Genomic DNA, 27,623 nt, shown 5'->3' with positions numbered 1-27,623 from the left:
TACATGTGAACATTTTGGTGAGGAGATTGAGTTGACACTTCTTCCTTCAGACAAGCAGCAGAAGGGTTCCTTCTATATCAATGGCTACAGTGCAGAGCTGGTGGCCAACCTACGTAAAGACTCCAAGAAGAATGCCTGCTTTGAGCTGAGTGCCCCTGACCGACGCTCCTTCCAGGTGGGTGTACAGTGCAATAACAATATAACTGACTCCTAACAATGGGATTGAATGACAGTAATGTTTCATAGCATACCAGTCTGACCTAATGATCGTACTTTATGATGGTGTCTATCCTCCCCAGTTCACTGCTAGCAGTCCGCGAGAGGCCAGGGAATGGGTGGATCAGATCAACTTTGTCCTGAAAGGTATATCAGCATAGTTCGAAAACGATTTCAAAGACACAGCAGTAGAAAATGATATAGCGATGACTGTGTATGTTTTCTTGTCCTCTGTTAGATTGGTATTGCCTCACTGCCTTTTTGCCTGAAAGGGCAGAAAACAAACCATTTTATATCCATTCCCAAATATATCCATCCCCAAAACGACCAATCAGACGCCTTCCAAACCTCCTCATCCGCTACGTCATTCATGTCATGTGTCGTCCCCCCCCCCTCCCCAATAATTTCCCCCTTACGGGAAATTGATTGGTAGTTGTTCTGGTTATCTTCTAGCGGCATTGATTTCTGCCTGGCCTATGGTGTATCACAGAGGACCTGATACCCTGTGTTGCAGTGCCCAGTCGTCAGCAATCACAGCGCTGTTCCATCTGAGAGAGGCGAGCTGCACCGGCTGCTCTTAAATGGGCTGATTTGCGGGATGTAACAGACACCACATCATTTGTCTTGTCCTCTTTTACTACTTAACAAGATCCAGATAGACATAGAGTTCGAGGCGAAGATTTTGCTCTCTGTTACTTGCTCTGGATTTATGAAGGGTGGATTTTTCCTTTTTCCCGCCAACTGTTCATCAAAGGAGTACATGAATGTCCAATGGAATGACTAGATGTTTCACAGATATCTTGTCAAATATAATCAAATGGGGAAGTCAGTGGATGCCATTTTCTACTCTGGGCCCTTTGGATACTCAACTGGTTATAGCTCATGCTGAGAGAGAGGAGAGAGGAGAGAGGAGAGAGGAGAGAGGAGAGAGAGAGGAGAGAGGAGAGAGGAGGGAGGAGAGAGGAGAGAGGAGAGAGGAGAGAGGAGAGAGGAGAGAGGAGAGAGGAGAGAGGAGGAGAGAGGAGAGAGGAGAGAGGAGAGAGGAGAGAGGAGAGAGGAGAGAGGAGAGAGGAGAGAGGAGAGAGGAGAGAGGAGAGAGGAGAGAGGAGAGAGAGAGAGAGAGAGAGAGAGAGAGAGAGAGGGAGAGGGAGAATTAGGAATTAGGCAAATATCCACTAATAATAAAAACTCAAAAAAGTTTTGATTAAGTTTTGGAAACATCTAAAATACAGTGACCCCCTCTCATATCACTACCAAGCCCTGCAATGCCAACAGCTGAGCAAAGAAAATAGTCCCCTCATCCAGCTGGTCCTGGGGATGAGTTCACAAACCTGTTCTACTAACACACTGAAGCCTCAGGACCAGAACATCCAATCAATCAGGATAAACGAAATTACAACACAGTCAAAACAAAACTACATTGCTTATTGGGAAACACAAGCACAAACACAAAGCAAAATGCAGTGCTATCTGGCCCTAAATCGACAGTACACTGTGGCTAAATATTTGACCATGGTTACTGATCAAAACCTTAGAAAAACCTTGACAAAGTACAGGCTCAGTGAGCACAGCCTTGCCATTGAGAAGGGTAGACACAGGAAAACCTGGCTCCCTGTAGAGGAAAGGCTGTGCAACCACTGCACAACAGCAGAACCTGAGACGGAGCTGCATTTCCTGACAAAATGTCAAAAATATAAAACAATTAGAGAGTGTCATTTTCCCAAATTTGAAACCCTTATTCAAGGTTTCGAAGACCTCTCTGATGAGGCTAGCGTGTTGGGGGAGGACGCAGAGAGCTGTGGGTTGGCAGCGTCTGACAGACCAATCAACCTGCACATGTACTCTACTGTATGTTTATTGTTATTGTTGAATGTATGGTTATTTTGACACTTGGTTATTGTTGTTACTGTTGTCCTGTTGACAATTTTGATTCTCATTTTATTTATTTTTATATTGTAAATATCCAAAATAAGCTTTGGCAATATGTACATCGTTACGTCATGCCAATAAAGCAAATTGAATTGAATTGAATTGAGAGAGAGAGAGAGAGAGAGAGAGACTGCTCATTATTTTATGCCATGTCTGTGTCCCATGCAGATTTGAGTTCCAGCTTCATCCCCTTTGATGACGATGAGGAAGAGGAAGAGGAGGAGGAGACCTATGATGACATTGAGGGGGTGACGGGGGCGGCCAGCCCTCCCCCTCGTCCCACCCCCGCCCCCGTCCTGCCCCAGCAGGCCAAAGCCTCTCTCAGTAGCCAGGAGGAATGGAGGCCCAAGCAGGGGGGGCAAGAGGGGGAGGAGGAAGAAGAGGAGGATGATATCTACGAGGTGCTCCCAGGTATGAGAACACACACATTCTCATTACCCCTCAGAGATGCATCACTATCACTGTAACTCAAAGACTAATTACACTCTTATAAATCATTTAGTCTTAATAAGAGTTTCAGAGGTCTGGCTGCTGTTACAGAGGAGATACAGGACTGTCCCACAGGCAGGTGGGTGGCTGAAGGGATCCTGAGAACAACCAAAGGGGGCGACTTCTCAGTGTCATTATCCATCACTCCATTTAAGATACATCAAGATTCTGTTTCCCCTTTGCCGAAATCATTGGTTGGAGAGATATGTGTCTTGCCAACTGCCTTTTCACCATAAAAAGCCATCTGGGATGGGTACAGACCCTGACCACAGATGGTGTATCGAATGTCTGTTTCTTTCGCTCTCTCACCCTATCACTTATCAATCTCTCTTTCCTTCTTTGATCGCTCTCAGATGTTCTTAAAAGGCACTGGACGTAGTACATTGATTACAAGCCTTGTTCTTTTCACATATTTCTTTTAAAGAAAGATATTTTCATATTATTATAATTATTGTAGCAAGTGAACTTTTTAATGGGTAACCATGGCTGTTAAGTTGGTGCAGTAGGTGTATTGGTCAGTGGTCTGGGTGTATTTGTGTGTGTGCGCGTGTGTGTGGGCGTGTGTGTGCACATGTGCATCTTTGTGTGTGTGTCTTTTCCCTGCTGTTACTGGAAGCAGAGGGCAGGTTGGTCTGGAGGGTGTATAGGGTTGCTGGCTGGTGGCTTTACTGTCAGACTGACAGCGTGACGATGGATGTGGGAGACAGAGAGCAGGGATATCACTGTCACCTCTCAGACCACGAGGTGCCACGCCCGTAATCCATGTCACATCTAGCTCTATAAGGCTAAGGACGTTGAGAAATGTCCCCTTTAGATATTTGGTTTATGTGACTCAAAATTAACAGTAGCATATGTTAAAAGTTTAAAACTCTGTTGTTCATTGAAATGTAGTGAAGTGCACATCCCTGCTTGTCTGGGCAATTGATTAGCACTGTTAAAACGTAAGGCAGAGTAAGTGCCCTATTGGCTGCGTGTAGGCAAGGCCGGCGGGCTCAATAGGCAGGATTAGGCGGCCTCCTATGGCGCCAGCATTTTCTGAGCTAAACTGACCAAGACGCACCTCCAACAACAACACATAAAACATCACATAATTCTGCCCAAAAACAATGACACTTTCTTCCAACCAGTGGCATATGGGCTTTTTAGGTGAGCGCTGATAACACCCTGTGATAAGCTTTGCCCGTGTTGTCAAAGGGAGGGGCGCAAAATATTTTTATTGTCCATTCCCAGCGCACCTCTCCAGGGTGTTATTGGAGAGACGCATCGCTGCGGCAATCCACCTGTCAAAAAAATGAGCTAACATAAATCATGTAGCAGATATAGGATATGGTAGAAAGAGCATGTGGCCTTTTCTGAAGCCTACAGGCTGGAGATAAAATGTATGACAATGTAATGAGACGGACACTTTTTACATCATGCAGGTTTCTCCGATCAAATTGCCAAACCTAAATGGCGCTCAAGCAAGTAATAAATGCACTGTCATGTTAACAAGCAACATATCCTAAAAACAGGACAGGTCGAAGTAAAATGGACAATATGGAATGGACAATCACAACTGTTGTCCAGGAGTTTCACCCTGTTGTCATTGATCAGTGATTTCAAGTTTGTATCCTTCAATTTTTGACATGTTGATCATAGCGAAAAAGAAAACACTTCTGCATTTGCCGCTGTGTAAACAAATTGCAAATAGGCTCACGAAAACTCCTGATAAAGTTGGGTAGTTGATATTCAGTGCTTAAATAGCCAAATTGATTAGTCACAGGATCAGGACTAATAAAGCCACTGGTATGGCCTGTTTTACAAACGGTTTACCACATAGATGAGCATTCGTAAAATAAAATTTCAGGCAACGCTGTAGGCTACACCTCTGTAAGCACGAACCGTCTTTTGGACATCTTTTGGACGTCTTTTTTTGGTGCAGTCCGGACTGGCCTTAATTTCCACATCCGAGAACATTGGTTTCTGGTCCGATCCGGACCAAATCTGAACCAATGATAGACGTCTATGTTTGGTTCAGATTCTGTCTGGTCTGGACCAGCCTTGATTTGGCCTAAACATAGACGTCTATAAATTACTTATTTTCAATTTTCATTCAGAACCCAAAATTTGCCTGATTTTAACATCCGGAAAATACATTTTTTTTACGTCAGGAAAATAAGTATTTTTCACTTTCATTCAGAACCAAAAATGAACCTGATTTCAACGTCTGGAAACACTTATTTTTCAACGTCCGGAAAAGATGCCTTTTCAAAGTCCTGGAAAATATTTATTTTAAACATACGGAAAATATCTTTTCACCTTTCATTCAGAACTTAACTTCAACGTCTGGAAAATACATATTTTTAACGTAATTTTGCTTACTGTGACTATTCTAGTTTTGCGTGAGGGCGCCAGGGCCAAGGGAGGTGGTGGGAAGACAGGTGGTACCCACATCTCCACAATACAGAAAGTGCATTATCTTTTTCAGGAAAGGTCTTGGAATTTCTCACCTCTTTTGTTTTCATCCCATTGTCCAGACGATGACTTTCCAGAACCCATAGAGGAGATCAGTGAGAAGAGCACAAAACCAGGTCTGAACCCCAAAGAGCACGCATTGACCAGCAAAATAGGAAAGTCCAAAAATTAATGTATAAATGTTGGATACCCTTTTAACAATCTGTATCAACTTTTCATCTCCCACAAAGTCCTCTTTGTCAGCTGTTTATGTTAATACAAGAGAGATGAGGGTATGAAAGAAATGAGATATCAGCAAGCTGCTGTTCTAGAGAGGAGGTGTGTAGGTGTGACTTTTATAGAGTTAAAGATAGGGGTATTACTGACATATTTTAGGTAACAGCATTGTGTGTTTTTCCTTAGTCTGGTCCATGGACTATGCCAACTACTACCAGGGCTTGTGGGACTGCGAGGCAGACGAACCTGATGAGCTGGCCTTCCAGAGAGGTGACCTCATCTATATCGTCAGTAAGGTCAGCATCAACAACGCCAGTCAAAGTTCCTTCATACACTTCATCCACATATAGTATGTTCTATTCTATTCTGATATTTTCCAAATAACGCCTCAATCCCTCTTTGTAACACTTATTTAAGTCTAACTTCAACCCATCCATTGTCTATTCCAAGGCCAGTGGGGGGGAAATGCCCATCAGATGTTCAGTAATGGGATTGTGGTTCATTACTGACTCTGTATCTGTATCATGGGGGTTAATTGAGAGAGCAGCAATGCGTAACTCCGATGTGTTCAACACAAATTGCAGGTGAAGCATCCTGCATCTCCGTTCCCCCCCCCCCCCCTCAATCTATTTCCCTGTGTTTTATGGCAATTGTGTAGTAACATGCAGTCTATCTACTTGTTACAGCCGCTCTAGTGGAAATCGATGTGTTGTAATTTGGGCACCGCCGTCCACTAACCTTTTCAGGACCTAATTCGCAGATTGAAGCTATTTTGGAAGGCTTGGATTTGTGTGTCATCATCTATCCTGTTTTTACACTATGTACAAGTGGTATTTTATAGGAAGAGTTAAGAGTCATTTTTAGTTGAACACAGTAGCTGGCCTTGATTTAACCTGTTTGGCGTGCAAGCCCGACCTCGGACCGAAAATGACACCCCTGCAGGGCGCGAAATTCAAAATCTATTTTTTAAAAATATTTAACTTTTACACATTAACAAGTCCAATACAGCATTTGAAAGATAAACATCTTGTCAATCCAGCCAACATGTCCGATTTTTTAAATGTTTTACAGAGAAAACACCACATATATTTATGTTAGCTCACCACCAAATACAAAAGTGGACAGACACGTATGAATTATGATTATGAAGTATGAATTATGATTGAAGTAGCATGCACAACCAACCGAAATAAACTAAAACCAACCTAAAGAGCCCAGAAAAAACGACCTCAGATGACAGTCATATAACATGTTACACAATAAATCTATGTTTTGTTCATAAAAAGTGCATATTTTAGCTATAAATCAGTTTTACATTGATGCTACCCAAAAATGCTAATACATAGCTACAGTCTGAATCCAGCCGGGAGTAGCCAGAGAAAATACATACACCAACGTCGGCTACTAATTACACCTCATAAAACATTTCAGAAAAACATATGGTGGATAACTAATGAAAGACAGATATCTTGTGAATACAGACAACATTTCCGATTTTTGAAGTGTTTTACAGCGAAAACACAATATATCGTTATATTAGCTAACATCATAAGCTAGCATAAGGCAGCATTGATTCTAGTCAAGCGCTAGCCTAGCACAGTTAGCAGAGTTAGCATTCAACAGTTCGACATATATATGAAAAAGCATCCCAAATTGGGTCTTATCTTTCTTGGTACTCCATCAGAATGTTGTAACGGGGTCCAATGTCCAGTAGAGTCTTTAGTTGGGTTCCAGAACGAATTATTTCCCTCTTTGGTTAGCTAGCACGAAAGCATTGCTGCGCTAGAAAGCTTTTCTTCAAAAAATTCTTCCGTCGTTTCACATCTAAAGTCCAGAATAAATTGCAATAATATAATTAAAGTATATTGAAAAAACATACTTTAGGATGATTTTGTGACATATATCAAATAATATCGTAGTCAGGCATCATATTCAACGTTATCTACCTTGTTCCAGAAGCGAAGACCAAATTATCCTTCGCGCCCGGATATTTTTTTTAACTGCGCAGGTCTCACAAGAAGTTGTGTTATTCAGTCCAGGGACGAGATATTCGACTCCTTTCAATTCTCACTTCCGCATTACAGTCTGACGAACGCCTCTGACGTGTCCCTATGGTCACAAGTCAAATGGCCTTTTATAGAGAAGGTCTTAAAGAGACACATCGCATTTTGGGAAACTCAATTCGGCTGGGAAAATGGCTGTAAAAATATTTCTGTTCGACTTAGAGAAACAATTCAAACCTTTTTAGAAACTACAGACTGTTATCTATCCAACAGTAGTAAATATATGCATATTGGAAAATAAAAAGTTTCTTAGGAGGCCGTTTGAAAATGTGCACACATTTTCCAGTTTTTTCAATATTCAGCGTGCAGCCATAACAGGTTTTAAGAGCATGTGTCTATGTGTACTAGTTTTGTAAGGGAATGTCAAAACAATCCACTCCATTTTTCGTAGAAGCGTAATAATGCCACCTGCTCTGAATCTGTTGGAGGTGGATCAAGAAGACGTTACCAGCCTTCAAGTGTTTTAGGATTTCTACAGTATTACCTTTCAGTGTAGGTGTTGGCTTACCTAGCTTTCACTTTAACAGACCAACTGTTAGTGGCTGTAGCTGTACCATCTGGTACACGGCTATAATGATGCAGATGACTCGTTTTGTCAAGCCGACAGACTACAACAGAGCATTCTAACGGTCCTGTAATGGATTGAAAGTGAGGGTTCTCATGTAAATCATGTAATTCATTTCGAGGTGATTCCTTCCTGTCTGTTTCTGAATGGAAGCCTTTGGTTTAGTGTGACACTAGTCCACCCGTGTCCTACTCACACTCATAACCTTGTACCGTATTTTCCTCATGAATTACATGAATCACATGATTAGGACCCTACGTGGCTATGTTTGTTTTAACGAGCCTTAGGGGAGGGCAATCCCTGTTCCCTCTCTGGTGCGTCAGTAGAGCAGTCGATTTAGTTTAACAGGGGGTTCCTGGGAATCCTGACCTCTACGAATGAAATACAGGCCCTTGGCTGCAACTTAAGCCTAACTCTAACTGGGGAACACAGACATAAAATGGCCATAATAAAACTAAGGCCCATAAATTCTCCTGAACAGAGGCTTGGGGTGTTGGGGTAGGCTGGGTGTATGGGCTCTATGTCAACACTGCCCATAATTACAAAGTAATAAGGACACGCTCTAAGTGCTAAATCAATGGTGCTAACAAACTGTTATTTTTAAGGCCGAGGCTACAGACACTAAGTTTTCCCCCACGTCCCGCCCGCCCCTCCGGAAACCTCTTTCTTAAAGCGTAAGATCCGGATCACATTCTGCGCATGTGTTATTTTATGCACACATTCGTTTTTTCTAACTTAGCTGCTGCTCACCCCCCCCGCCCTTCACGTTTCGCTCTTTACTCACCCTCTTCTGAACCATGAAGATGTAGCCTATGTCTCTGCCTCATATTTCTGAACAGCTGAATCAAAACCCTGCGGTGATTAGAACGAACATTCCAAAAACATATATATTATGAAGGCTCCAGCTGAATGTTCTAGGCAGTTGAGAGTGTATTCAGACCGGTAAAAAAGTGTTATTTTGCATCACCCTGTGCCATATACCATACAGTGCATTCGGAAAGTATAAAGACCCCTTGAATATTTCCACATGTTGTTACGTTACAGCCTTATTTTAAAATGAATTCAATTGTTTTAAAAAAGAAACTGAAATATAACATTTACATAAGTATTCAGACCCTTTACTCAGTACTTTGTTGAAGCACCTTTGGCAGTGATTATAGCCTCCAGTCTTCTTGGGTATGACTCTACAAGCTTGGCACATCTGTATTTGGGGAGTTTCTCCCATTCTTCTCTGCAGATCCTCTTAAGCTCTGTCAGGTTGGATGGGGAGTGTCACTGCACAACTATTCTTAGGTCTTTCCAGAGATGTTTGATCGGGTTCAAGTCCGGGCTCTGGCTGGGCCACTCAAGGACATTCAGAGAGTTGTCCCGAAGCCACTCCTATGTTGTCTTGGCTGTGTGCTTAGAGTCATTGCCTAGTTAAATAAAGGTTAAATAAAAAAAAAATATATATAAAATTGTATTCGCCCCAGTCTGAGGTCTTGAGCGCTCTGGAGCAGGTTTTCATCAAAGATCTCTCTGTATTTTTACCGTTCATCTTTCCCTCGATCCTGACTAGTCTCCCAGTCCCTGCTGCTGAAAAACATCCCCACAGCATAATGCTGCCACCACCATGCTTCACCGTAGGGATGGTGCCAGGTTTCCTCCAGATGTGATGCTTGGCATTCAGCATTCCAACCTTTTCATTTTGTTCTACCTTTTTTCAATTGACATTTCTTTGTATACAGTTGAAATCGGAAGTGTACATATTCTTAGGTAGGAGTCATTAAAACTAGTTTTTCAACCACTCCACAAATTTCTTGTTAACAAACTATAGTTTTGGCAAGTCAGTTAGGACATCTACTTTCTGCATGACACAAGTCATTTTTCCTACAATTGTTTACAGACAGATTATTTCACTTATAATTCACTGTATCACAATTCCAGTGGGTCCAGAAATTCCAGAAATTATTTCATGGCTTTAGAAGCTTCTGATAGGCTAATTGACATAAATTGGAGGTGTACCTCTGGATGTATTTCAAGCCCTACCTTCAAACTCAGTGCCTCTTTGCTTGACATCATGGGAAAATCAAACAATTGTGGACCTCCACAAGTCTGGTTCATCTTTGGGAGCAATTTACAAACACCTGAAGGTACCACGTTCATCTGAACAAACAATAGTACGCAAGTATAAACACCATGGGACCACGCAGCCGTCATACCGCTCAGGAAGGAGACTCGTTCTGTCTCCTAGAGATGAACGTACTTTGGTGCGAAAATTGCAAATCAATCCCAGAACAACAGCAAAGGACCTTGCGAAGATGCTGGAGGAAACAGGTACAAAAGTATCTATGTCCACAGTAAAACGAGTCCTATATTGACATAACCTGAAAGCCCGCTCAGCAAGGAAGAAGCCACTGGTCCAAAACCGCCATAAAAAAGCCAGACTACGGTTTGCAACTGCACTTGGGGACAAAGATTGTACTTTTTGGAGAAATGTCCTCTGGTCTGATGAAACAAAAATAGAACTGTTTGGTCAAAATGACCAGCGTTATGTTTGGAGGAAAAAGGGGGAGGCATGCAAGCTGAAGAACACCATCCCAACCGTGAAGCACGGGGGTGGCAGCCTCATGTTGCGGGGGTGTTTTGCTGCAGGAGGGACTGGTGCACTTCACAAAATAGATGGCATTATGAAAAGGAAAATGATGTGGATATATTGAAGCAACATCTCAAGACATCAATCAGGAAGTTAAAGCTTGGTCACAAATGGGTCTTCCAAATGGACAATAACCCCAAGCATACTTCCAAAGTTGTGGCAAAATGGCTTAAGGACAACAAAGTCAAGGTGTTGGAGTGGCCTTCACAAAGCCCTGACCTCAATCCTATAGAACATTTGTGGGAGAGGAGAGGGACCGACTTAGGCGGAAGTCGTGACAACAAATCTCTGCAGTTGAAAACTAAATGTTAATCTAAAAGAAATGTGAGATAATGTCTAGATGCTTTTTATAGTGGAGATCAAGTTTATAACTTCCTTGCCTGAGCTGATGAGACAGTGGATTGCACAATCAGATGGAACACAGTAAATAGGCATTTTAACGTCATAGATTTAGCCGGTGGTAACTTGAGGAATAGACACCGGCTGGAATGCGGTTTATCCAATCAGCATTCAGGATTAGACCTATCCATTGTATAAATGCTGATATCGTGGCAAGTAAATATTTGACAGAAAATACATTATCAAAATGTCCGTACGAACTTTGTTGTCAGTATTGCAAACATAAGCATGACACAAACAGGCAGTCTTAACGATTTCATGTTTTTCTTAGCTGCTGAGTTACATGCAGCTAAGAAGAACATGAAATCGTTAAGACTGCCTGTTTGTGTTCTGCTTATGTTTGCAATACTGACAACAATGTTTGTACGAACATTTTTGATAATGTATTTTATGTCAAGTATGTAAATAGCTGCTTGTAGCCTCCTCCCATCCTGAAAAAAGAACATGAAATTGCGCTTATGCTTACTGAGGCATGGAATCCAACAGTTTGAACAATTTTGTGTACAACATGAAGTTTGTAGGCTACACCAGTGACCAGACAAAGGCGATCAAGGACGGGGGGTTGGCGGCAGGAGGGGGGGTTGGCGGCACTCAGCACAGCAGCTACGTAGGCAGCGGTGGGCAATCAGCTACAACAAAAAAAATCATGCACATTGGCAGAAATATCAACCAAAGAATTCTAGGCACGTTGGAATACAGAAACTCTGTGATTTGATTGATTGCCTGAGTGTAGACCAGGCTAAGGGCTGGCCACAGGCACGGTGTCGTATGGCTGTGAACTGAGTAGTACATGACGATTATACAAAGAGCCCCCATCAATCATTATTGATCTAGCGAGATATTACTGTAAAGAGGAGCATTTTTACAGTATTTGTGTTTTTTTTTTTATCGGATAGGTTTTTTACTGTGTTTGTATATAAGGGGGGAATTGTGTGTGTGTGTGTGTGTGTGTGTGTGTGTGTGTGTGTGTGTGTGTGTGTGTGTGTGTGTGTGTGTGTGTGTGTGTGTGTGTGTGTGTGTGTGTGTGTGTGTGTGTGTGTATAGCATTTTAGAGCATGGCATGTTTTTAGCTGTTATAGATTCTTCTGATAAACATTATCATACTAATATCATACCATTTTACTCTCTACCATTTCTATATTTTTTGGACATACTACTGGAGATATTCTACGTATGCATACGGAAATGATAACTTTTTCGAGTTCTTATTTTCAGAACTGACAGGTTAGGACTATGTATTGCACATATACAGTCTCTAGTGAAAGTCGATACACCCTTTCTTCACATTTTGCCATTAACAGCTGTGAATCATTTCGAATAGGATTCTACCAACAACTCTTAGGGCAACATTTATCCATTGTTTTTGCCAAAATTGCTCGAGCTCAGTAAATTTGGTTGGGAGTCATTGATGAACAGCAATATTCAAACCTTGTCTCTGATTTTTAAGCAAATTTAAGTTAGGATTGAGACATTTCACACCTTTTGTTGTGTCTTTGGCATATACAATTGTGTAATTGTTTGCCTCTAACATTTTATTAGCGTTGACCCTATTTATATTTATTTTGATCCTGACAAGCTCCCGTGTCCCTGCCGGTGACAAACATACCCGTAAAATAATTCTGCCTTCACAATACTTGAAAATACAGAGGGATTCACAGTGTTGTGTTGTATTGGATTTGACCCAAGCCTGTGGTTTTTAGGTATTTAGGCCAAAAATAGAATTTCTTTGCAAACAAAATTGATTATGGAGTGGATTTTTTTAACACAGGCTTCATTCTTATCGTAGTAGCAGCATCATGTCGTGCTTTTCACCAGGCAGAGACTGGCGAGTTTGTCAGGATCAAAATAAATATGAACGGAGCAGTCCAGATAAAGTTAGCGAAAACCCTGCCTCAGTATTCTGAATACCTAACCCTGGGATAGAGTTTTGTTTTTCAGCGGGACAATTACACTAATTTCAATGCCAAAAGACACACCAGAATGGCTTCCCAATGGGTGTTGAGTGTTCCTGAATGGTCCAGTCTCAGTCCCGACTTAAATCTGCTAGAAAATCAGGTATAAGGTTTAAATATTGCTGTCCATCAATGACTCCCTACCAGTTTTTTTGGAAGTCAGACCAGTGGTGCTGACTTGGCTCGTTACCGCTCCTTCGAAGCCTTTGGAGATGCAGAGAAGATGAAGGATACCCGGCCCTTACATGACAAGGTCTTTGTTCATCAGACAGTTGTATATGTTTCTGTCACAAAGAGTTTCCTGGTTCAGTTTTGGTCAAGTCTCTCCAGGGTCCCTCCTCCAAGGAGTTTCCTGGTTCAGTGTTGGTCAAGTCTCTCCAGGGTCCCTCCTCCAAGGAGTTTCCTGGTTCAGTGTTGGTCAAGTCTCTCCAGGGTCCCTCCTCCAAGGAGTTTCCTGGTTCAGTGTTGGTCAAGTCTCTCCAGGGTCCCTCCAAGGAGTTTCCTGGTTCAGTGTTGGTCAAGTCTCTCCAGGATCCCTCCTCCAAGGAGTTCCTGAAGATGTTTGAGTTCCTCACCTTCCAGATGCCCACCTCCAAAGTGGAGGATGAGGTCCAGGGGATCCTCAAAGACTAGGGATATCCATTTGCACTCTCTAAAAGTGCCATGTTCTCTGTGGGAGCTCCACATACCTGGCCACAGGTGTTAGGGGCTCTGACCTGGCTCACTGATACTTGTAAGATATTTCGCTGAATGAGCAAACAACGGGATCAACTAATCTATGGTTTTTATGATGGCAGCATGGAGATGGAGGAGGGTGTTGACTTCAATAAGCTCTTTCTAGACTACACTGCGGAAACCGACCACAGGTTTATGCAAGGAGCAGACACACTTGAAGAGGAGGACAAATAATGCCTTGCTTATTTAAAGAAACGGTACAATGTGGACGAAGCTCTTCTGGTGTCCATGGAGAGGTACAGGATCCTGTGTGATAAGGTTGAGCGGCTGGAGAAAGAAAGTCAAACGGACAGTCTTAACGAGTGGAGAAAGTGAAATGCGCGTGGACCTGCAGAAGCTTCAGAGCTTTCGCAGTGAACTGACATCATTCAAAGCCAACCTCCTCAGGACTGTCTGAGGAGGTGGAAGCATCGGGTCTGCAGGTGATGATCCTGAAATAGGAGCAATTGAGGGTCCTGTCCACCCAGAAGTTCACCCCAGCAAATATCGAGAGGATCAACTGGGAGAAGTGTGGGCTGTAGCAGACCAGCCTGACCAAAAACCTGGAGCAGGCTGAGCAGTACATGTGGAAAGAGGAGATCTCTCTGGCCTAGGAGACAGCTGAAGTGAAGGTAGCTGTGTACCACAAGCTGGCCTGTAAATGTTATCAGGACCACAACAGAATACAAACCATCGACTATGGTCCAATACAGAACACAGATTCAAAATTCACTTAGGAAAATGATAAACGATGTGGAAGAAGAGTGTATTCGCAGGGTGGACGAGCAGCATGAACACCACATGCAGGAGATGGCCGGTGAAAATCAGAAGTTGGCTGCTGAGATTGAGGATGCGGAGAACCACCACAAGCCGCTGGAGAAGAAGGTGACCTTGGGATATGACCACGCCGTGGAGAAGCTGAAAGCTGCAAAGCAACAGTACGAGATAGTTCTGCAAGAAACCAAAGAGGAGTGGCGGACTCTGGCGAACAACCTAGTCAGTGTGCTCACCACGACTGTCAACCACCTGTCTGTCCACTGTGGAGAAATTCATGGACGACCAATAGTGGCTCGAGTCTACAGGCAAGCCCTTCAGGAGGACAAGACGGACCTCCTGAAGCTAAAAGGAAATTATGGAGAGCTTCATTGCTTAAGCCAAATAGTGCTGTGCTGAATAGTGATTTTAACCTTACCCTGGGTTAATATTCATGCAGTGTAAATAAATAATATATCATTTTTTTTGTGGGAAAATTCGATTTTTAGATTTCATTGTAAATGTCAGCAAAATGTGAAGACTGTAAAGGGTGTGTAGACTTTCACTAGGCACTGCATATTATGATTTTCCTGATCAAATGTCTGAAATTAGTAAATGCCATCTTTTTTTTGCTCCCAAAATGTCTAAAATGAGTAAATGCTATCTTTGCTCTCCTAACATCTGTATTACTTATATTCACTCGTAAGCATGGTTCTCACTAATCCGTCGGGTTGTCCTGCATTCCGGGACTGTAATTTATGTAGCCGGAATCAAAAGACATGGCTCCACAGGTTAGCAGCCACATTCCGATATTCCCAGAGGCGCTCATCTGGAATGGTGGAATGGAGTGGGAGAGATTTACGATGTCAACCCACCTAGTCTCCTTTAAACTCTTGCTAACACGTCCATCTCTTTGAGAGAGAGCGAGATAGTGACAGAGAGAGATAGAGATAGTGAGAGAGAATCAGTCAACCAATCCAGCAGCAGTTGTAAAGTTGTTTGTGACAGAACTCCAGACACTGCTGTTCCATGCAGCTCTCCAGAACATGGACACTAGTGACACCTAGTGGCTGACCTTTGTGCGTTTCTGTCTCAGCCAATAACTGAGTAATTAATACTGAGAATGTTTAATGGTTGACAGCACACACACTCTGAGACTGATTTACACTAGTAGGCTATATCTCCCTCTTAAATTAACATGAACTTTACCCTAAGTAAATAACTATGAGTTATGTTTAAGTTTGCAGCGAGGAGAAAAAACAAACCATTTAGGATTGATTAAATGAATTAAAGGCCTTTATTCATAAATGCAATCAAAACAGAAATAACTTTGATTATAAACATTCACACATACACACAGGCACACTCTTTCTCTCGCTCACACACACACACACACACACACAAACACACAACACAGCTTCAGGCATTCTAAATGAGTGTCACTAAAGGAAAAAAGAACTGGCTCTATGAATACAAGGAACATATTAAACTTGTTGAAGAATGTTATGAAAACATTGTAACCATCTGTACTGTTCAGAGAACTTTCAACATACACTCTTAGGGAAAAAAGGTGCTATCTAGAACCTAAAAGGGTTCTTCGGGTGTCCCCATAGGAGAACCCTTTGAAGAACCCTTTTTGGTTCCAGGTAGAACCCTTTTGAGTTCCATGTAGAACGCTTTCCAGAGAGAGTTCTACATAAAACCCACAAGAGTTCTACCTACAACCAAAAAGGGTTCTCCTTTGGGGACAGCTGAAGAACCCTTTTGGAACGCTTTTTTCTATGAGTGTAGGCCCACCCTTCCACACCCTCTCTCTCTTACTTACTCCCGATCTCACACACATTCTCTCACACACACACACACAATCATACACCCCACGCTTGCATATGCAGTCTACCTTCGAAACATCTCTTTGAGTAGCCTATTCCTTTTCAGTTTTTCCTGCGCCATCCAAATATGTACATAGCCTAGTCAGTGGTCAAGTTATCCGGTTGCTAGCAACCGTTTGTTATCAAACCAAAAAAATAGCGACCTACGAGTAGTTTAAAATGGCTCACGAATCCGGAGCAGAAATAAAATAACATATTGGGCCCACTGTATCTCCGGTAATATTGGGCATAACTTTTACATTATTTTGTCTAGTGGCACACGGTCTTCGGCAATGTAGCTAAAGGCGCAAGCGTTTACTGTGTTATGTTCTGCACATAAAAGGTGCGCTTAAAAGGTTCCATGCCTTGAAGAAATGGAGACGTGATTAACGGCGTCAAGAGAAATGATGCTGATAAATGTGTCACATTCTATATTTTTTACATCAGAAATGTATCAATTGACATTATGTTGGAAGGTAGAACCAAATCATATAAAGATGTGGCTGTAATAACTACATCATTATCCTCCATCAGTCCGCGTGCTTCAATAGGACAAAATGGAAACTATATATGCTACCATTTGGAATTATAGTGTAATGTGCTGAAATAATTTGGTTGTAATATAACAATATATTCCACTCATCTTCTGGATGTCATTGATACACTGATAATTTTAGCTGGTGAAACGGTAGCAGTTGCAGTAATGATGTAAGTCACATAGAAAAGTTGATCTTGTGCGATACATCCCATAATATCTGATGATTTTTTCTACATAGAAACAATTTCTACGTTCGAAAAGTATTCAGACCACTTGACCTTTTCCACATTTTGTTACTTTAGTCTTATTCTAAAATTCATTAAAATGTTTTTTTCCTCCTCATCAATCTACACACAATACCCCATAATGACAAAAGCAAAAACAGGTTTACATTTTTTTTGCTCATTTATAATCAAATTAAAATACTGAATTGTGACATTGACATAAGTGTGCAGACCATTTACTCAGTACTTTGTTGAAGCACCTTTGCCAGCGATTACAGCCCAAGTCTTCTTGGGTATGACACTACATGCTTGGCACACCTGTATTTGGGGAGTTTCTCCCATTCTTCTCTGCAGATCCTCACAAGCTCTGTCAGGTTGGAAGTGTCACTGCACAGCTATTTTTAGGTCTCTCAGAGATGTTCCACCAGGTTCTTGTCCAGAATCTGGCTGGGCCACTCAAGCACATTCAAAGACTTGTCCCGAAGCCACTCCTGCATTGCCTTGGCTGTGTGCTTAGGGTCATTGTCCTGTTGGAAGATGAACCGTCACCCCATTCTGATGTCCTGAGCCCTCTGGATCAGGTTTTCATCAAGGATCTCTGTATTTTGCTCCGTTCATCTTTCCGTCATTCCTGACTAGCCTGCGAGTCCCTGCCGCTGAAAAACATCCCCACAGCATGATGCAGCCACCACCATGCTTCACGGTAGGGATGGGGCCAGGTCTCATCAGACGTGACGCTTGGCATTCAGGCCAAAGAGTTCAATCTTGGTTTCATCAGACCAGAGAATCTTGTTTCTCATGGTCTGAGAGTCCTTTAGGTGCCTTTTGGCAAACTCCAAGTGGGCTGTCATGTGCCTTTTACTGAGGAGTTGCTTCTGTCTGGCCACTCTAGCATAAAGGCCTGATTGGTGCAGTGCTGCAGAGATGGTTGTCCTTTTGGAAGGTTCTCCCATCTCTACAGAGGAACTCTGGAGCTCTGTCAGTGCCCATCGGGTTCTTTGTCACCTTCCTGACCAAGGCCCTTCTCCCTCGATTACAGTTTGGCTGGGTGGCCAGCCAGCTCTAGGAAGAGTCTTGGTGGTTCCAAACTTCTTCCATTTAAGAATGATGGAGGCCACTGTGTTCTTTGAGGACCTTCAATGCTGCAGACATTTTTTTGGGACCCTTCCCCAGATCTGTGCCTCGACACAATCCTGTCTTGTAGCTCTACAGACAATCCCTTCGACCTCATAGCTTGGTTTTTGCTCTAACATGAACTGTCAACTGTGGGACCTTATATAGACAGGTGTGTGCCTTGACAAATCATGTGCAACCAATTGAACTGACCACAGGTTGACTCCAATAAAGTTGTAGAAACATCTCAAGGATGATCAATGGAAACAGGACGCACCTGAGCTCAATTTCAAGTCTCATAGCAAAGTGTCTGAATACTTATGTAAATAAGGTATTTCTGATTTTTAGGGGTCTGAATACTTTCCGAAGTATGTACGTTATGAGGATACTGAAACTGTAAGACTGACATCTTGCTCTAAACCTTACATTGGAACAATTTTGTATCTCTCAATTTTGTATCTTTTTTTATATGATTTGCACTAAACTTGAACACATTTTACATACGGGTACATAGCTAAACACTGTATGGAACATTTGATTTAATCTTTAATATTCCTTCTATTCAGAACTTCAAAAAGATCAGTTTTTAAAATTTAAAATTATTTTTTTTGCTATTGGATTACATTTTAGTTCAAACTAAACTGTGAGTTTATTATTATCGGATGTATTGGTGACTAAACTAAATGTTCTCACGGCTGAAAGATGTGTGGAACTCCAATGAAGGCTCAATCAAAGGTTCTGAACATAAAAGACGGGGGGCATTGCAAGTGTTTGCAGTTTTTACTGTTGTACTAAGAGTTTTGACTCTTAGTACAACAGAGTATACGAGTATACTAAGTAGTATACCACTGACATCTGAACAATTTGCCAATGTGATTGAAAAAAAGATGTCGTTTGTATTTTCTTAGTATAAATAATATGTTTGTATTTTATTTCCATATAGCGTCATATTCTCATGTCCTCAACTGCCTTAAGTCCATAACAACCCCAGTTGGCCCATTGCCATAGGTCACACCATGTGAATGTGGCCAAAGAAAGGGGAAAAGGGAGGAAAAACAATCAGATGGAGATCCCTTTATCTCTTTGTGTGAACCCTTTATCCCTCCCCTCTTTATCGCTCCCTTTCTTTGTCACACACCACTTTAAAGCTGCTTTTGTGGCTATAGACACCAATACCCTATAGACAGGGCAAGACATCCTATTTACCACCCAAAGTGGTAGGGGGTGAGTCTGGGATTTGGGGTCATCTAGGAGGCAGTGGTCATCTCCCGGTCAACTACAGTAAGGTTATTTTTCAGGCCCATCCAATAGCCTAGAACTGTGCCTGGGCAACCCTTAACATTCTGCCTAATTATTATAAATGAGGGGCAGCGTAAACAGCTATCATTACAGACACTCAGCGGCATACACAAATCCACTTTAAATTGTTATTAAGTTAAAGAACCATCCATAATCCCAAGGCGGCTTTCGAAGAGAAGCTGATTGTTTGTTCCTTCATAATTTAGACCGCTCTCATGCTCAGTCATCTCTCGACTTTGAATCTATCTCTTTGATTAAATTAAAAGATTGCCTGTTTATTAAACAGATCGAAACAATTGAAAGAAATCACCGAGCCTAAAACCAATGTCTCCAAATCTCTAAATAGGCATTGCTAGGATTCCGTTTAAATATTCATATCTGGCAAAATAAGTAGACATTTATTTTGCAATGGTCGGATACGTGTCCATGTGCAAAAATATTTCTGGAACAGCTAAGGCAGTCCAGTCCACCTGTGTGAGCAAAATTCTTTGACTAGATTTGTGGTCAAATAGACCAGGAGCTGCCGGCTTGTAAGAGGTGTCCATGTTTCATTGTTAGGATGACTAGTGGAGAGAGACGCAGCGCTGCAGTGTGTGTCTGATGACTCTCCTTGTGGATGAGAGCGAAACAGAGAGGGGGAGAGGTAGCTAGAGAGAAAGAGGGGGAGATGAAGGGAGGGCAGGGGGAGATTGTAACACCCAGACGGCGGGTTCAGCGGCAGGGCAATGAGAGACTTCCTGCGCTCCATCACGTCCAAGGCCTGCCTTATGGGCCAGTCTTATTAACACTCCTCCTGCGTACGTGTGTATGTAGGTGTGCGTTTGTGTTCGTACGTGTGTGTATGTAGGTGTGTGCATCTGTGTATGTGAATGTATGTGTTTACGTGTGTATGCATTGCTTATACGTCAAGAGAAATAGCGAGAGCAAAAATACAAAGAATGACAATGGAACGTGAGCAGAACCTGATGTTCTACAAAAAGGAGTGAATGTATAGCTCAAGGAGGAGAGTGGGAATCGGGTAGAGCAGCTGTCACAGTGACCTGGCATGGCATACAAAGTGCTCCTTCTCCTGCATCCTGCTTCTGTCATTCACCCTACGAGAGACAGTCAAGCCAACCTCCTCCCTCTTCAGGCATCGTTAGCTGTCAATCTGTCCTCCTGCCCAAAGTGAGCGATGGGCCCATCCAAATGTCACCATTAGCCAGCCCCCTGAGTGGTAAATAAACGATGCTACTGGTGTACTGCAGGTGTTGTCATGGCAACTCGCTCAATCCCCCTCTCTCCCCGTGCCAGCCCCACCCATGTTCATTTGCACCCTCTCAATGGAGGAGTCATGGGGAGGTCAACGAGTCTACGCACCGCCACAAAATGGCGCTGTTCTCTCCTCATTCAACCTCCTCCCACCATATACAGTTATGAACCCAGGCCACACAAAAAATTCCAGACTGCCACTGAGGGCCGCTTGATCATTTTTTTATTGAAGGAGAATGTCTTGGTATGGAAATGGCATGGCATCCTTGGCATCCACAGAAAGGTGTTAGCCATTGTATTTTCTCCTGAAACTTAAAGTCCTACTCCAGTCTCCTTTTCACCTCATTTAACACCTGATTTACTTAACAAAAGTCACATCTCAATAGGTGGTCCACTGGTATCCCCATCACATGAAACAAGTGTGTGTGGGGGGGGGGGCTTCCTCTTTTGTTCCTCAAGCACGGGAGGAGGCCGATGACGTCACAAAGTGACCATCAGACCAACCGTCAGTTGTGTAGAAAAAACACTATTTTGCTCAAAATATAGATATTTTTTTTTTACCCTTTAGTGAATGTACTTTATTTTATTTATATCACTTTTCAACAGGAAAAGTCCCCCAAAAAATCACTGGGAGATCATCATATCCAAAAGTCTGATATGCATTTTATACCAAATGAAAGGAGAAAAATCCGAAGGAGGTAGGAGAGATTGAAGTTAGGGCATTGTCATTGGAATACATTTACTCCCTATGCTTCACTACGAGACCTCCCCTTCCAGCAGGTGTACTCTGTATGAACCCGTAGTAAGCAGCGAGGAAGATGGAGTTGGCATGCTTGACAGACCTTTGCTGCCATTGGCACACTGTGGTGATGTAGCAAGCGTATTCAAATGGTGGCGTTAATAATCAAAAAGAGCTTTCTCAGGGAGGACATGAGACGGGCTGCACAGATGGGCTGGGGAGATAAATACAACTTTCTGTCACTGGGGTTGGAGGAATGGAGCTGCAACAGCCCCGGGGGAGAGAAACTGTTTCGTTCCTACTCTGATGCCCCAGTCCGTCTGTTTCTCTCCTTTTTTGGATTACTATTCAAGCTAGCTTTCCACAACAAAACATTTTCGCTGTATGTTTTTGGTTTTTAAGATAGAAACATGGGTTTATTAGGGCCATGTGTTGGAAATCACAGGGACTAGAAAATGTACCTTTCCATGAAGAGAATGTGTGTGCTTGCTTCACTTGTCTTAAAGTCAGCAAGCACATCAATTTGCCATTTTGAGTGGAGTATTCCACCTTCAATCACTCTGTATAATTGCATCGAAACAGTCCGTTCTCAGTGCTCTGTGTAGGCGAGCAGACAGAATGATAATGTTCTCTCTGTTCTGCACATCCAGATGGATGAGCTGCTTATCATGACCTGCTCTAAGAACACTTCAGGCCTGGGCCATCACTCTGATCTGTGAGCTCTAACCGGCCAATATGTCATCTCTGTCCAGACACAACTTATACATTATCTCTGTCCAGTCACCAGTCATTAGGAGTAGGTCGGTTTTTCATTCCTCTGGCTCTATAGTGAGGTGTCAGAAGTCTCTGTATGATAGGATGGGCTGCTGACTGAGGATGTGGGATATATCACACCAGTGGCCAGAGAGACAGCCAGGAGAGGGAGAAATGGTTCTACAAACATGCATTCTACACGTAAACCTCATACAAAATTGATCGATAGATATAAGATAGCCTTTGGCTTTCAGATGTTGTACCCAGAGTGCGAATTACACCGTGACATTCGGGGGGTCTCGCGCCGTTTGATGAATGGAAAGAGACATCTGTTACAAAACACCAAAAAGTGTAATGACATTTAGCGATTGTCATTGGGTCTACACTCTTGTAGCCTGAATTAATTGATGCGCCTTTCTGACTGACAAAAATACCTTTTTTTGTGGTAAGAAAAGTTGGGACACCTGAAAAGAGGCTGAAATATGGGACTGTCACGGGATGACAAGTGCAGCCACATGAGATATTTTTATTTTTTTACCATGTGGGAGTGTTTGTTTAATTTGGAATAAGCTTTTATTTGAATATTTACCACTGTACAAATTGCATTTTAAACAAATAGGAGAATTGTTAAATTAGCATTATTTAGAGCCCACCCCCCAAGTTAGACTTTTTTTGTTGCATCATGACTCATTCAGGGGGTCTGAAACCCCCCTGGGCCTCTGGTGATTCTCAATCTGCATGTACCCCAAAAATGACAAAACAAGGTGTCAAGAGGCATTTTGAGGCAAGGCTAAATTCTGTTATTAACCTATGATGACATAGTCTACTGATTATAGTTGTGCGTGTTCCTCCTCACCATACTTGTGTCTCTATGTGTTCCAGGAGTATAACATCCATGGCTGGTGGGTCGGAGAGCTAAATGGTACCATCGGTATCGTCCCTAAAGACTTCCTCCACCCTGCCTACATCCTCTGAGCTCCAAGATGTACTGGATCACTCTTTTATCGTTAAGATTATAAAATAATTTAATGGAGTAATGTAGCATAACAGGTCTCCTGACACCCATTGAGATGGCCATTGAGAGAACAGGAGGTGTATATTCACAGCGCTTGACCGGCCATTTAAGACATCTGGTGGCTGAATGTAGAACTGCGTGTGAAATTCAATCAGCATAATAGACGGGTTGGTTGTTTAGCAACAAAACCGACGCGTGCGCAACTATGGGGCAAAACAGATGGGGCTGGCTTAGATTGTTGACAGCATGTAAACTATATCTAGTCTCTAAATGTTTATTGAAAATGTAAATATATTTGCACAATGAGCACTTGTTGTCTCTCAAATACATAGTTACAGTTGTTGGTTAGCTAGCTAATTCATTTTTAGCCATATTAGCGTAGACGTGTCATGAGTCAAAACAAGACATGGTATCAATAACAAGATGCAATGAGCTGAAACGAGCCACCTACGATTCCCCACATGGCAGCTTCTTCTCATTGTTGCTAGCTATCTGACCATCCAGAATCATTACACCACATGGCCTTCTGGTTCATCGACGTGCGCGCATCGTTTTTTAGTGACGTTGTCAGCTAACCCGTCTTATAGATACTGATATGCTCAGTAATGCTTAATTATAGCATCATTGACATCATCATTTAATTGGGAAAAATGATTCTAACTATACGCCATAGAAAACAGATCGTACTGCACTATACTACAGGAACTGTATGTTACACGTTCCGCTCTGATGATAGCTTCTCTTTGTATAATGCCTTACTTCTACAGTTGAGTGATGTGACTGCGTTCCCAGTCCCAAACACTGAACACTTCGAGATTGATGACAAACTGAGATATTTTATTATTTTGTAATATAATGTAATGCAATGCTGTTAGTGTAAGGTTTTTGTAAAATGTTTTTGTAAAGATTTATTTAATTTACATGCATAAATGACATTACCTTGGTCCTTCTGAGGCATTTGATCTACACATTGAATTACGGATCATGTCAAAAGGTTTCCTCTATCCAATTGTTTCCAGTGCGCAGTATTTGTACCCATGTGTGTGAATGGAAATGGCCAGATATTTATGAAACATTATGCCCCTGTGACTAAAATAGGAAATCCTCACCTCTGAGTGAACTGAGTGAATTCGACATTACAAAGCATACTGACTTGTGCCTTCAACAGCCTTGTGTCTGAAGGAAGACTACAGTGCATGTTATCTTGATGCTGACATTAAGACATATAGGCAACAAGGGTTCAGGCTTGCTCCACTATCTTGTTTCAATTAAGAATTTGAAATTGGAATACCTGATAATTAACAATATCAAGAAAAATATTATATTTAGATTGTTGAGCTTGTACAAATATATTTTCTTAGCCTAACGGTTGTGTTTTTCTTACGGTTTGGACCTACTGGCCTTTTATGTCCGAGTGAATTGGGTGCTTATGCTTTGACATCATGCTGTTTGTGACTGCTGTCTTTCTATAGGCTTTTTGTGTTTTACAAAAAAGTGCACTATCCTACATCAACCTGGTCTCAGAGCATTTCGTATTATTCTGTATGTACATCCAAGACACTCCATTTAGTAGGATGTGTTACGTTTCATATGGTATGTATTCATTTGTGGATGTCCATCATCCATTTCATATGTGATACGAATTGCAATTCGTACATTATGTTGCGGATTGCAATTTGTCCAATATGTTACACATTTGCAAAACGAATATGTTACACATTTGCAAAATGTATATGTTATGAATTCCAATTTGTTGTGGCTACCTACCCATACGGAAAACTAATATATGGCAATATATGTATATTAAGGATATGTTTTATATGGGCATATATGGTGGAAACATACACTGAGTATACCAAACATTAGGAACACCTACTCCCATACCCCGTTCAAAGGCACTTACATTTTTTTGTTTGGCCCATTCACCCTCTGAATGGCACACATACACAATCCAAGTCTCAATTGTCTCGAGGCTTAAAAATCCTTCTTTAACCTGTCCTCTTCATCTACACAAATTGAAGTGGATTTAAAGAGTGACATCAATAAGGGATCATCACTTTCACCTGGATTCACCTGGTCAGTCTATGTCATGGAAAGAGCAGGTGTCCTTAATGTTTTGTACACTCAGTGTATATGCCCATATACAGTATGCTTATATATGTATCCACACATATAAGTACGTATATGTCACATACTGTATATGTTGAAATATACAAGAATTGGCCATTTTCATTTATGTTACATACATTTCTTACTTTTATACACATACAGCGTATATGCATATATTTATAATACATATGCTCACACTGTATATGTATGGAACATATTATTAAAATGTTTATTACATATATGTCCTTTGTATCTCACAATAGTTGAGTGATAATGCCCGAGATGCCGGTGTTTAAAGGATACATTGACATGGGTGTTGTTAGGCCCGAGACGAGGGCCGGCAAACCGTGCCAACATATTCTCCAAACACCGGCTTCAAGGGGATTTTCACTTTTATACAACAGGTTAACAACATGTTCAAATAATGATTGACATATTTTCATTAAAAACGTTATTTTTATGAATTTATTCATACTATTTCATCCTTCCACAAGATATAGTCCCGAAACAAATCTAGGGTTGCTACCCAAGCTGGCTGGTCGTTTGTTCTATTGGTTTGGTTGCTAGAGATGTTTAGTCTTTTTGTTCTGTATCTATGGAAAGAACAAGTCGTTCGTTCTAAATGCTCCATTGCCATACTCGCTGGCAACGTTCTTATCCCTTGCTTGCTAGCTAGCCAACTATGGCTAACTTACAGTCACGTCAAAAGGTGTAGCCAGAATAACAGCAAAGTAGCTCCATTTGCATGTGTTTAAGCTGTTTTCTAGTGACATTTATTTGGATACATCCACAACAATGAGCTAATTAGGTGCGATTTCGCCTGGCATAGAAAACGTGCTCAATCGTCAGGACACTGTTGTTCAGAGGAGCTAGCCAACAGCACAGCTAACACAATCACTTCAAACTGAAGCTGGAAAGACTGCAAACTAGCTGCAATTGACATGACTTTGTATACGTATATCCATAAAAATGATGCCAGCTGATTTCGACTGGCTGAGAAACGCTGCCTGCCTGTTTGTCTCATCCCGACATGTTCATCACTATGGGACAGCTGGAGATATTAAATATTGAAACAATGTTGCAAATGTCAGAGAGACAGACAGCAAGGTTTATACAAATCTCCGCTGTTGAAAACTAAATGTTAATCTAAAAGAAATGTGAAAATGTCTAGATGCTTTTTAATAGTGGAGATCAAGTTAATAAATTGCTTGGCTGGGCTGATGAGACAGTGGATTGCACAATCAGATGGAACACAGTAAATAGGCATTTAAACGTCATAGATTTAGCCGGTGGTAACTTGTGGAATAGACACCGGCTGGAATGCGGTTTTAACCAATCAGCATTCGGGATTAGACCCACCCGTTGTATAAAGGGAAATAATATGTGTTAACATGTACTGTATGTTATGGGAGCATTATTTCAGTAATACTTGTAGCTATGGTAATAAAACATTAGAACAAACGATACAAAACACTACACTTAATCCTAGTCTTTAACTTTTTTAAAAAACTTTTACTGTTTTAAGCCGTTCCCACTTGTCCCTTTGTTGCACCAGGGAAGCACATCATGACAGCATCTGTGGGGGGAAAGCAACACATAAGATAAAGAGCACATAGAACAGTTAGGGTTGGGTTTGAGGCCATAAATAAAATAAATATATATATAATGAAAAAACGTTGTGAAAAGCTTAAAGCTATTAGACATCCTTGACCATTAATGCCCTATTTGCAATGATTTGTAAATTCAATTAGGGATAGTTCACTTTTTTTACACCTTATAGTCAGTCAGATGGTTCCTTACCCAGAAAGTAGTCCATGGGCCAGGAGAAACTGTAATCCATGATTCAGAGTTGTCTCAATGGCGCTGCCCATGCGCTCACAGATGCCATAATAAGAGAGATACAGTACATCTCTGCGATCTCTAACCGGACAGAGAATGAGGACGTGGCTAGAATCTCGTTTTCTATCAGTCAAATTAGCTAATTTATAAAATATTGAATACTATGTATAGCTATGTAAGAAAAAGACCTAAAAATGGGTTTCCATGAGTTCGTCGGACTCTGGGTAAGTAAAAACACTACCTAAATCTTCAAATCTCACAGTATCCTTTTAAGCCATGTCAGTGTCTGGAATAATATTCACCATTATTTCTGCCGTGAGTCATTTATGATTTATATTATTTTTGAAATAATATCATGACCATACCCGCACTGTCAAATGCATATTTGCAATCAATGAACAAAAACCTTCTCACCAATTACTGTCACTTTTTCAGGATCCTTTTTTCTCCCCTTTTAGCTTAACCATTGTTCAAATGAAATAACTTCAAT

General features: G+C 41.7%; 1 protein-coding gene across 1 annotated transcript in view; it reads left to right on the top strand.

Moving 5' to 3' along the window:
- The window catches only part of skap1 (src kinase associated phosphoprotein 1), a 50,365-nt gene extending 24,511 nt beyond the window's left edge, over positions 1-25,854 (top strand). The window contains exons 7-12 of the mRNA XM_055890916.1: positions 51-175; positions 300-363; positions 2,314-2,556; positions 5,151-5,204; positions 5,491-5,600; positions 23,053-25,854. Coding sequence (XP_055746891.1) covers positions 51-175; positions 300-363; positions 2,314-2,556; positions 5,151-5,204; positions 5,491-5,600; positions 23,053-23,145 — 689 coding nt within the window. The 3' untranslated portion in view covers positions 23,146-25,854. The remainder of the gene's footprint in view (positions 1-50; positions 176-299; positions 364-2,313; positions 2,557-5,150; positions 5,205-5,490; positions 5,601-23,052) is intronic.
- Positions 25,855-27,623: the final 1,769 nt, after the last annotated feature.

This window comes from Salvelinus fontinalis, chromosome 30 (genome assembly GCF_029448725.1).
Source record: "Salvelinus fontinalis isolate EN_2023a chromosome 30, ASM2944872v1, whole genome shotgun sequence".
NCBI lineage: Eukaryota > Metazoa > Chordata > Actinopteri > Salmoniformes > Salmonidae > Salvelinus > Salvelinus fontinalis.
Note: the sequence above shows the minus strand (reverse complement) of the source record. Positions and strands in the feature narration are given on the sequence as shown.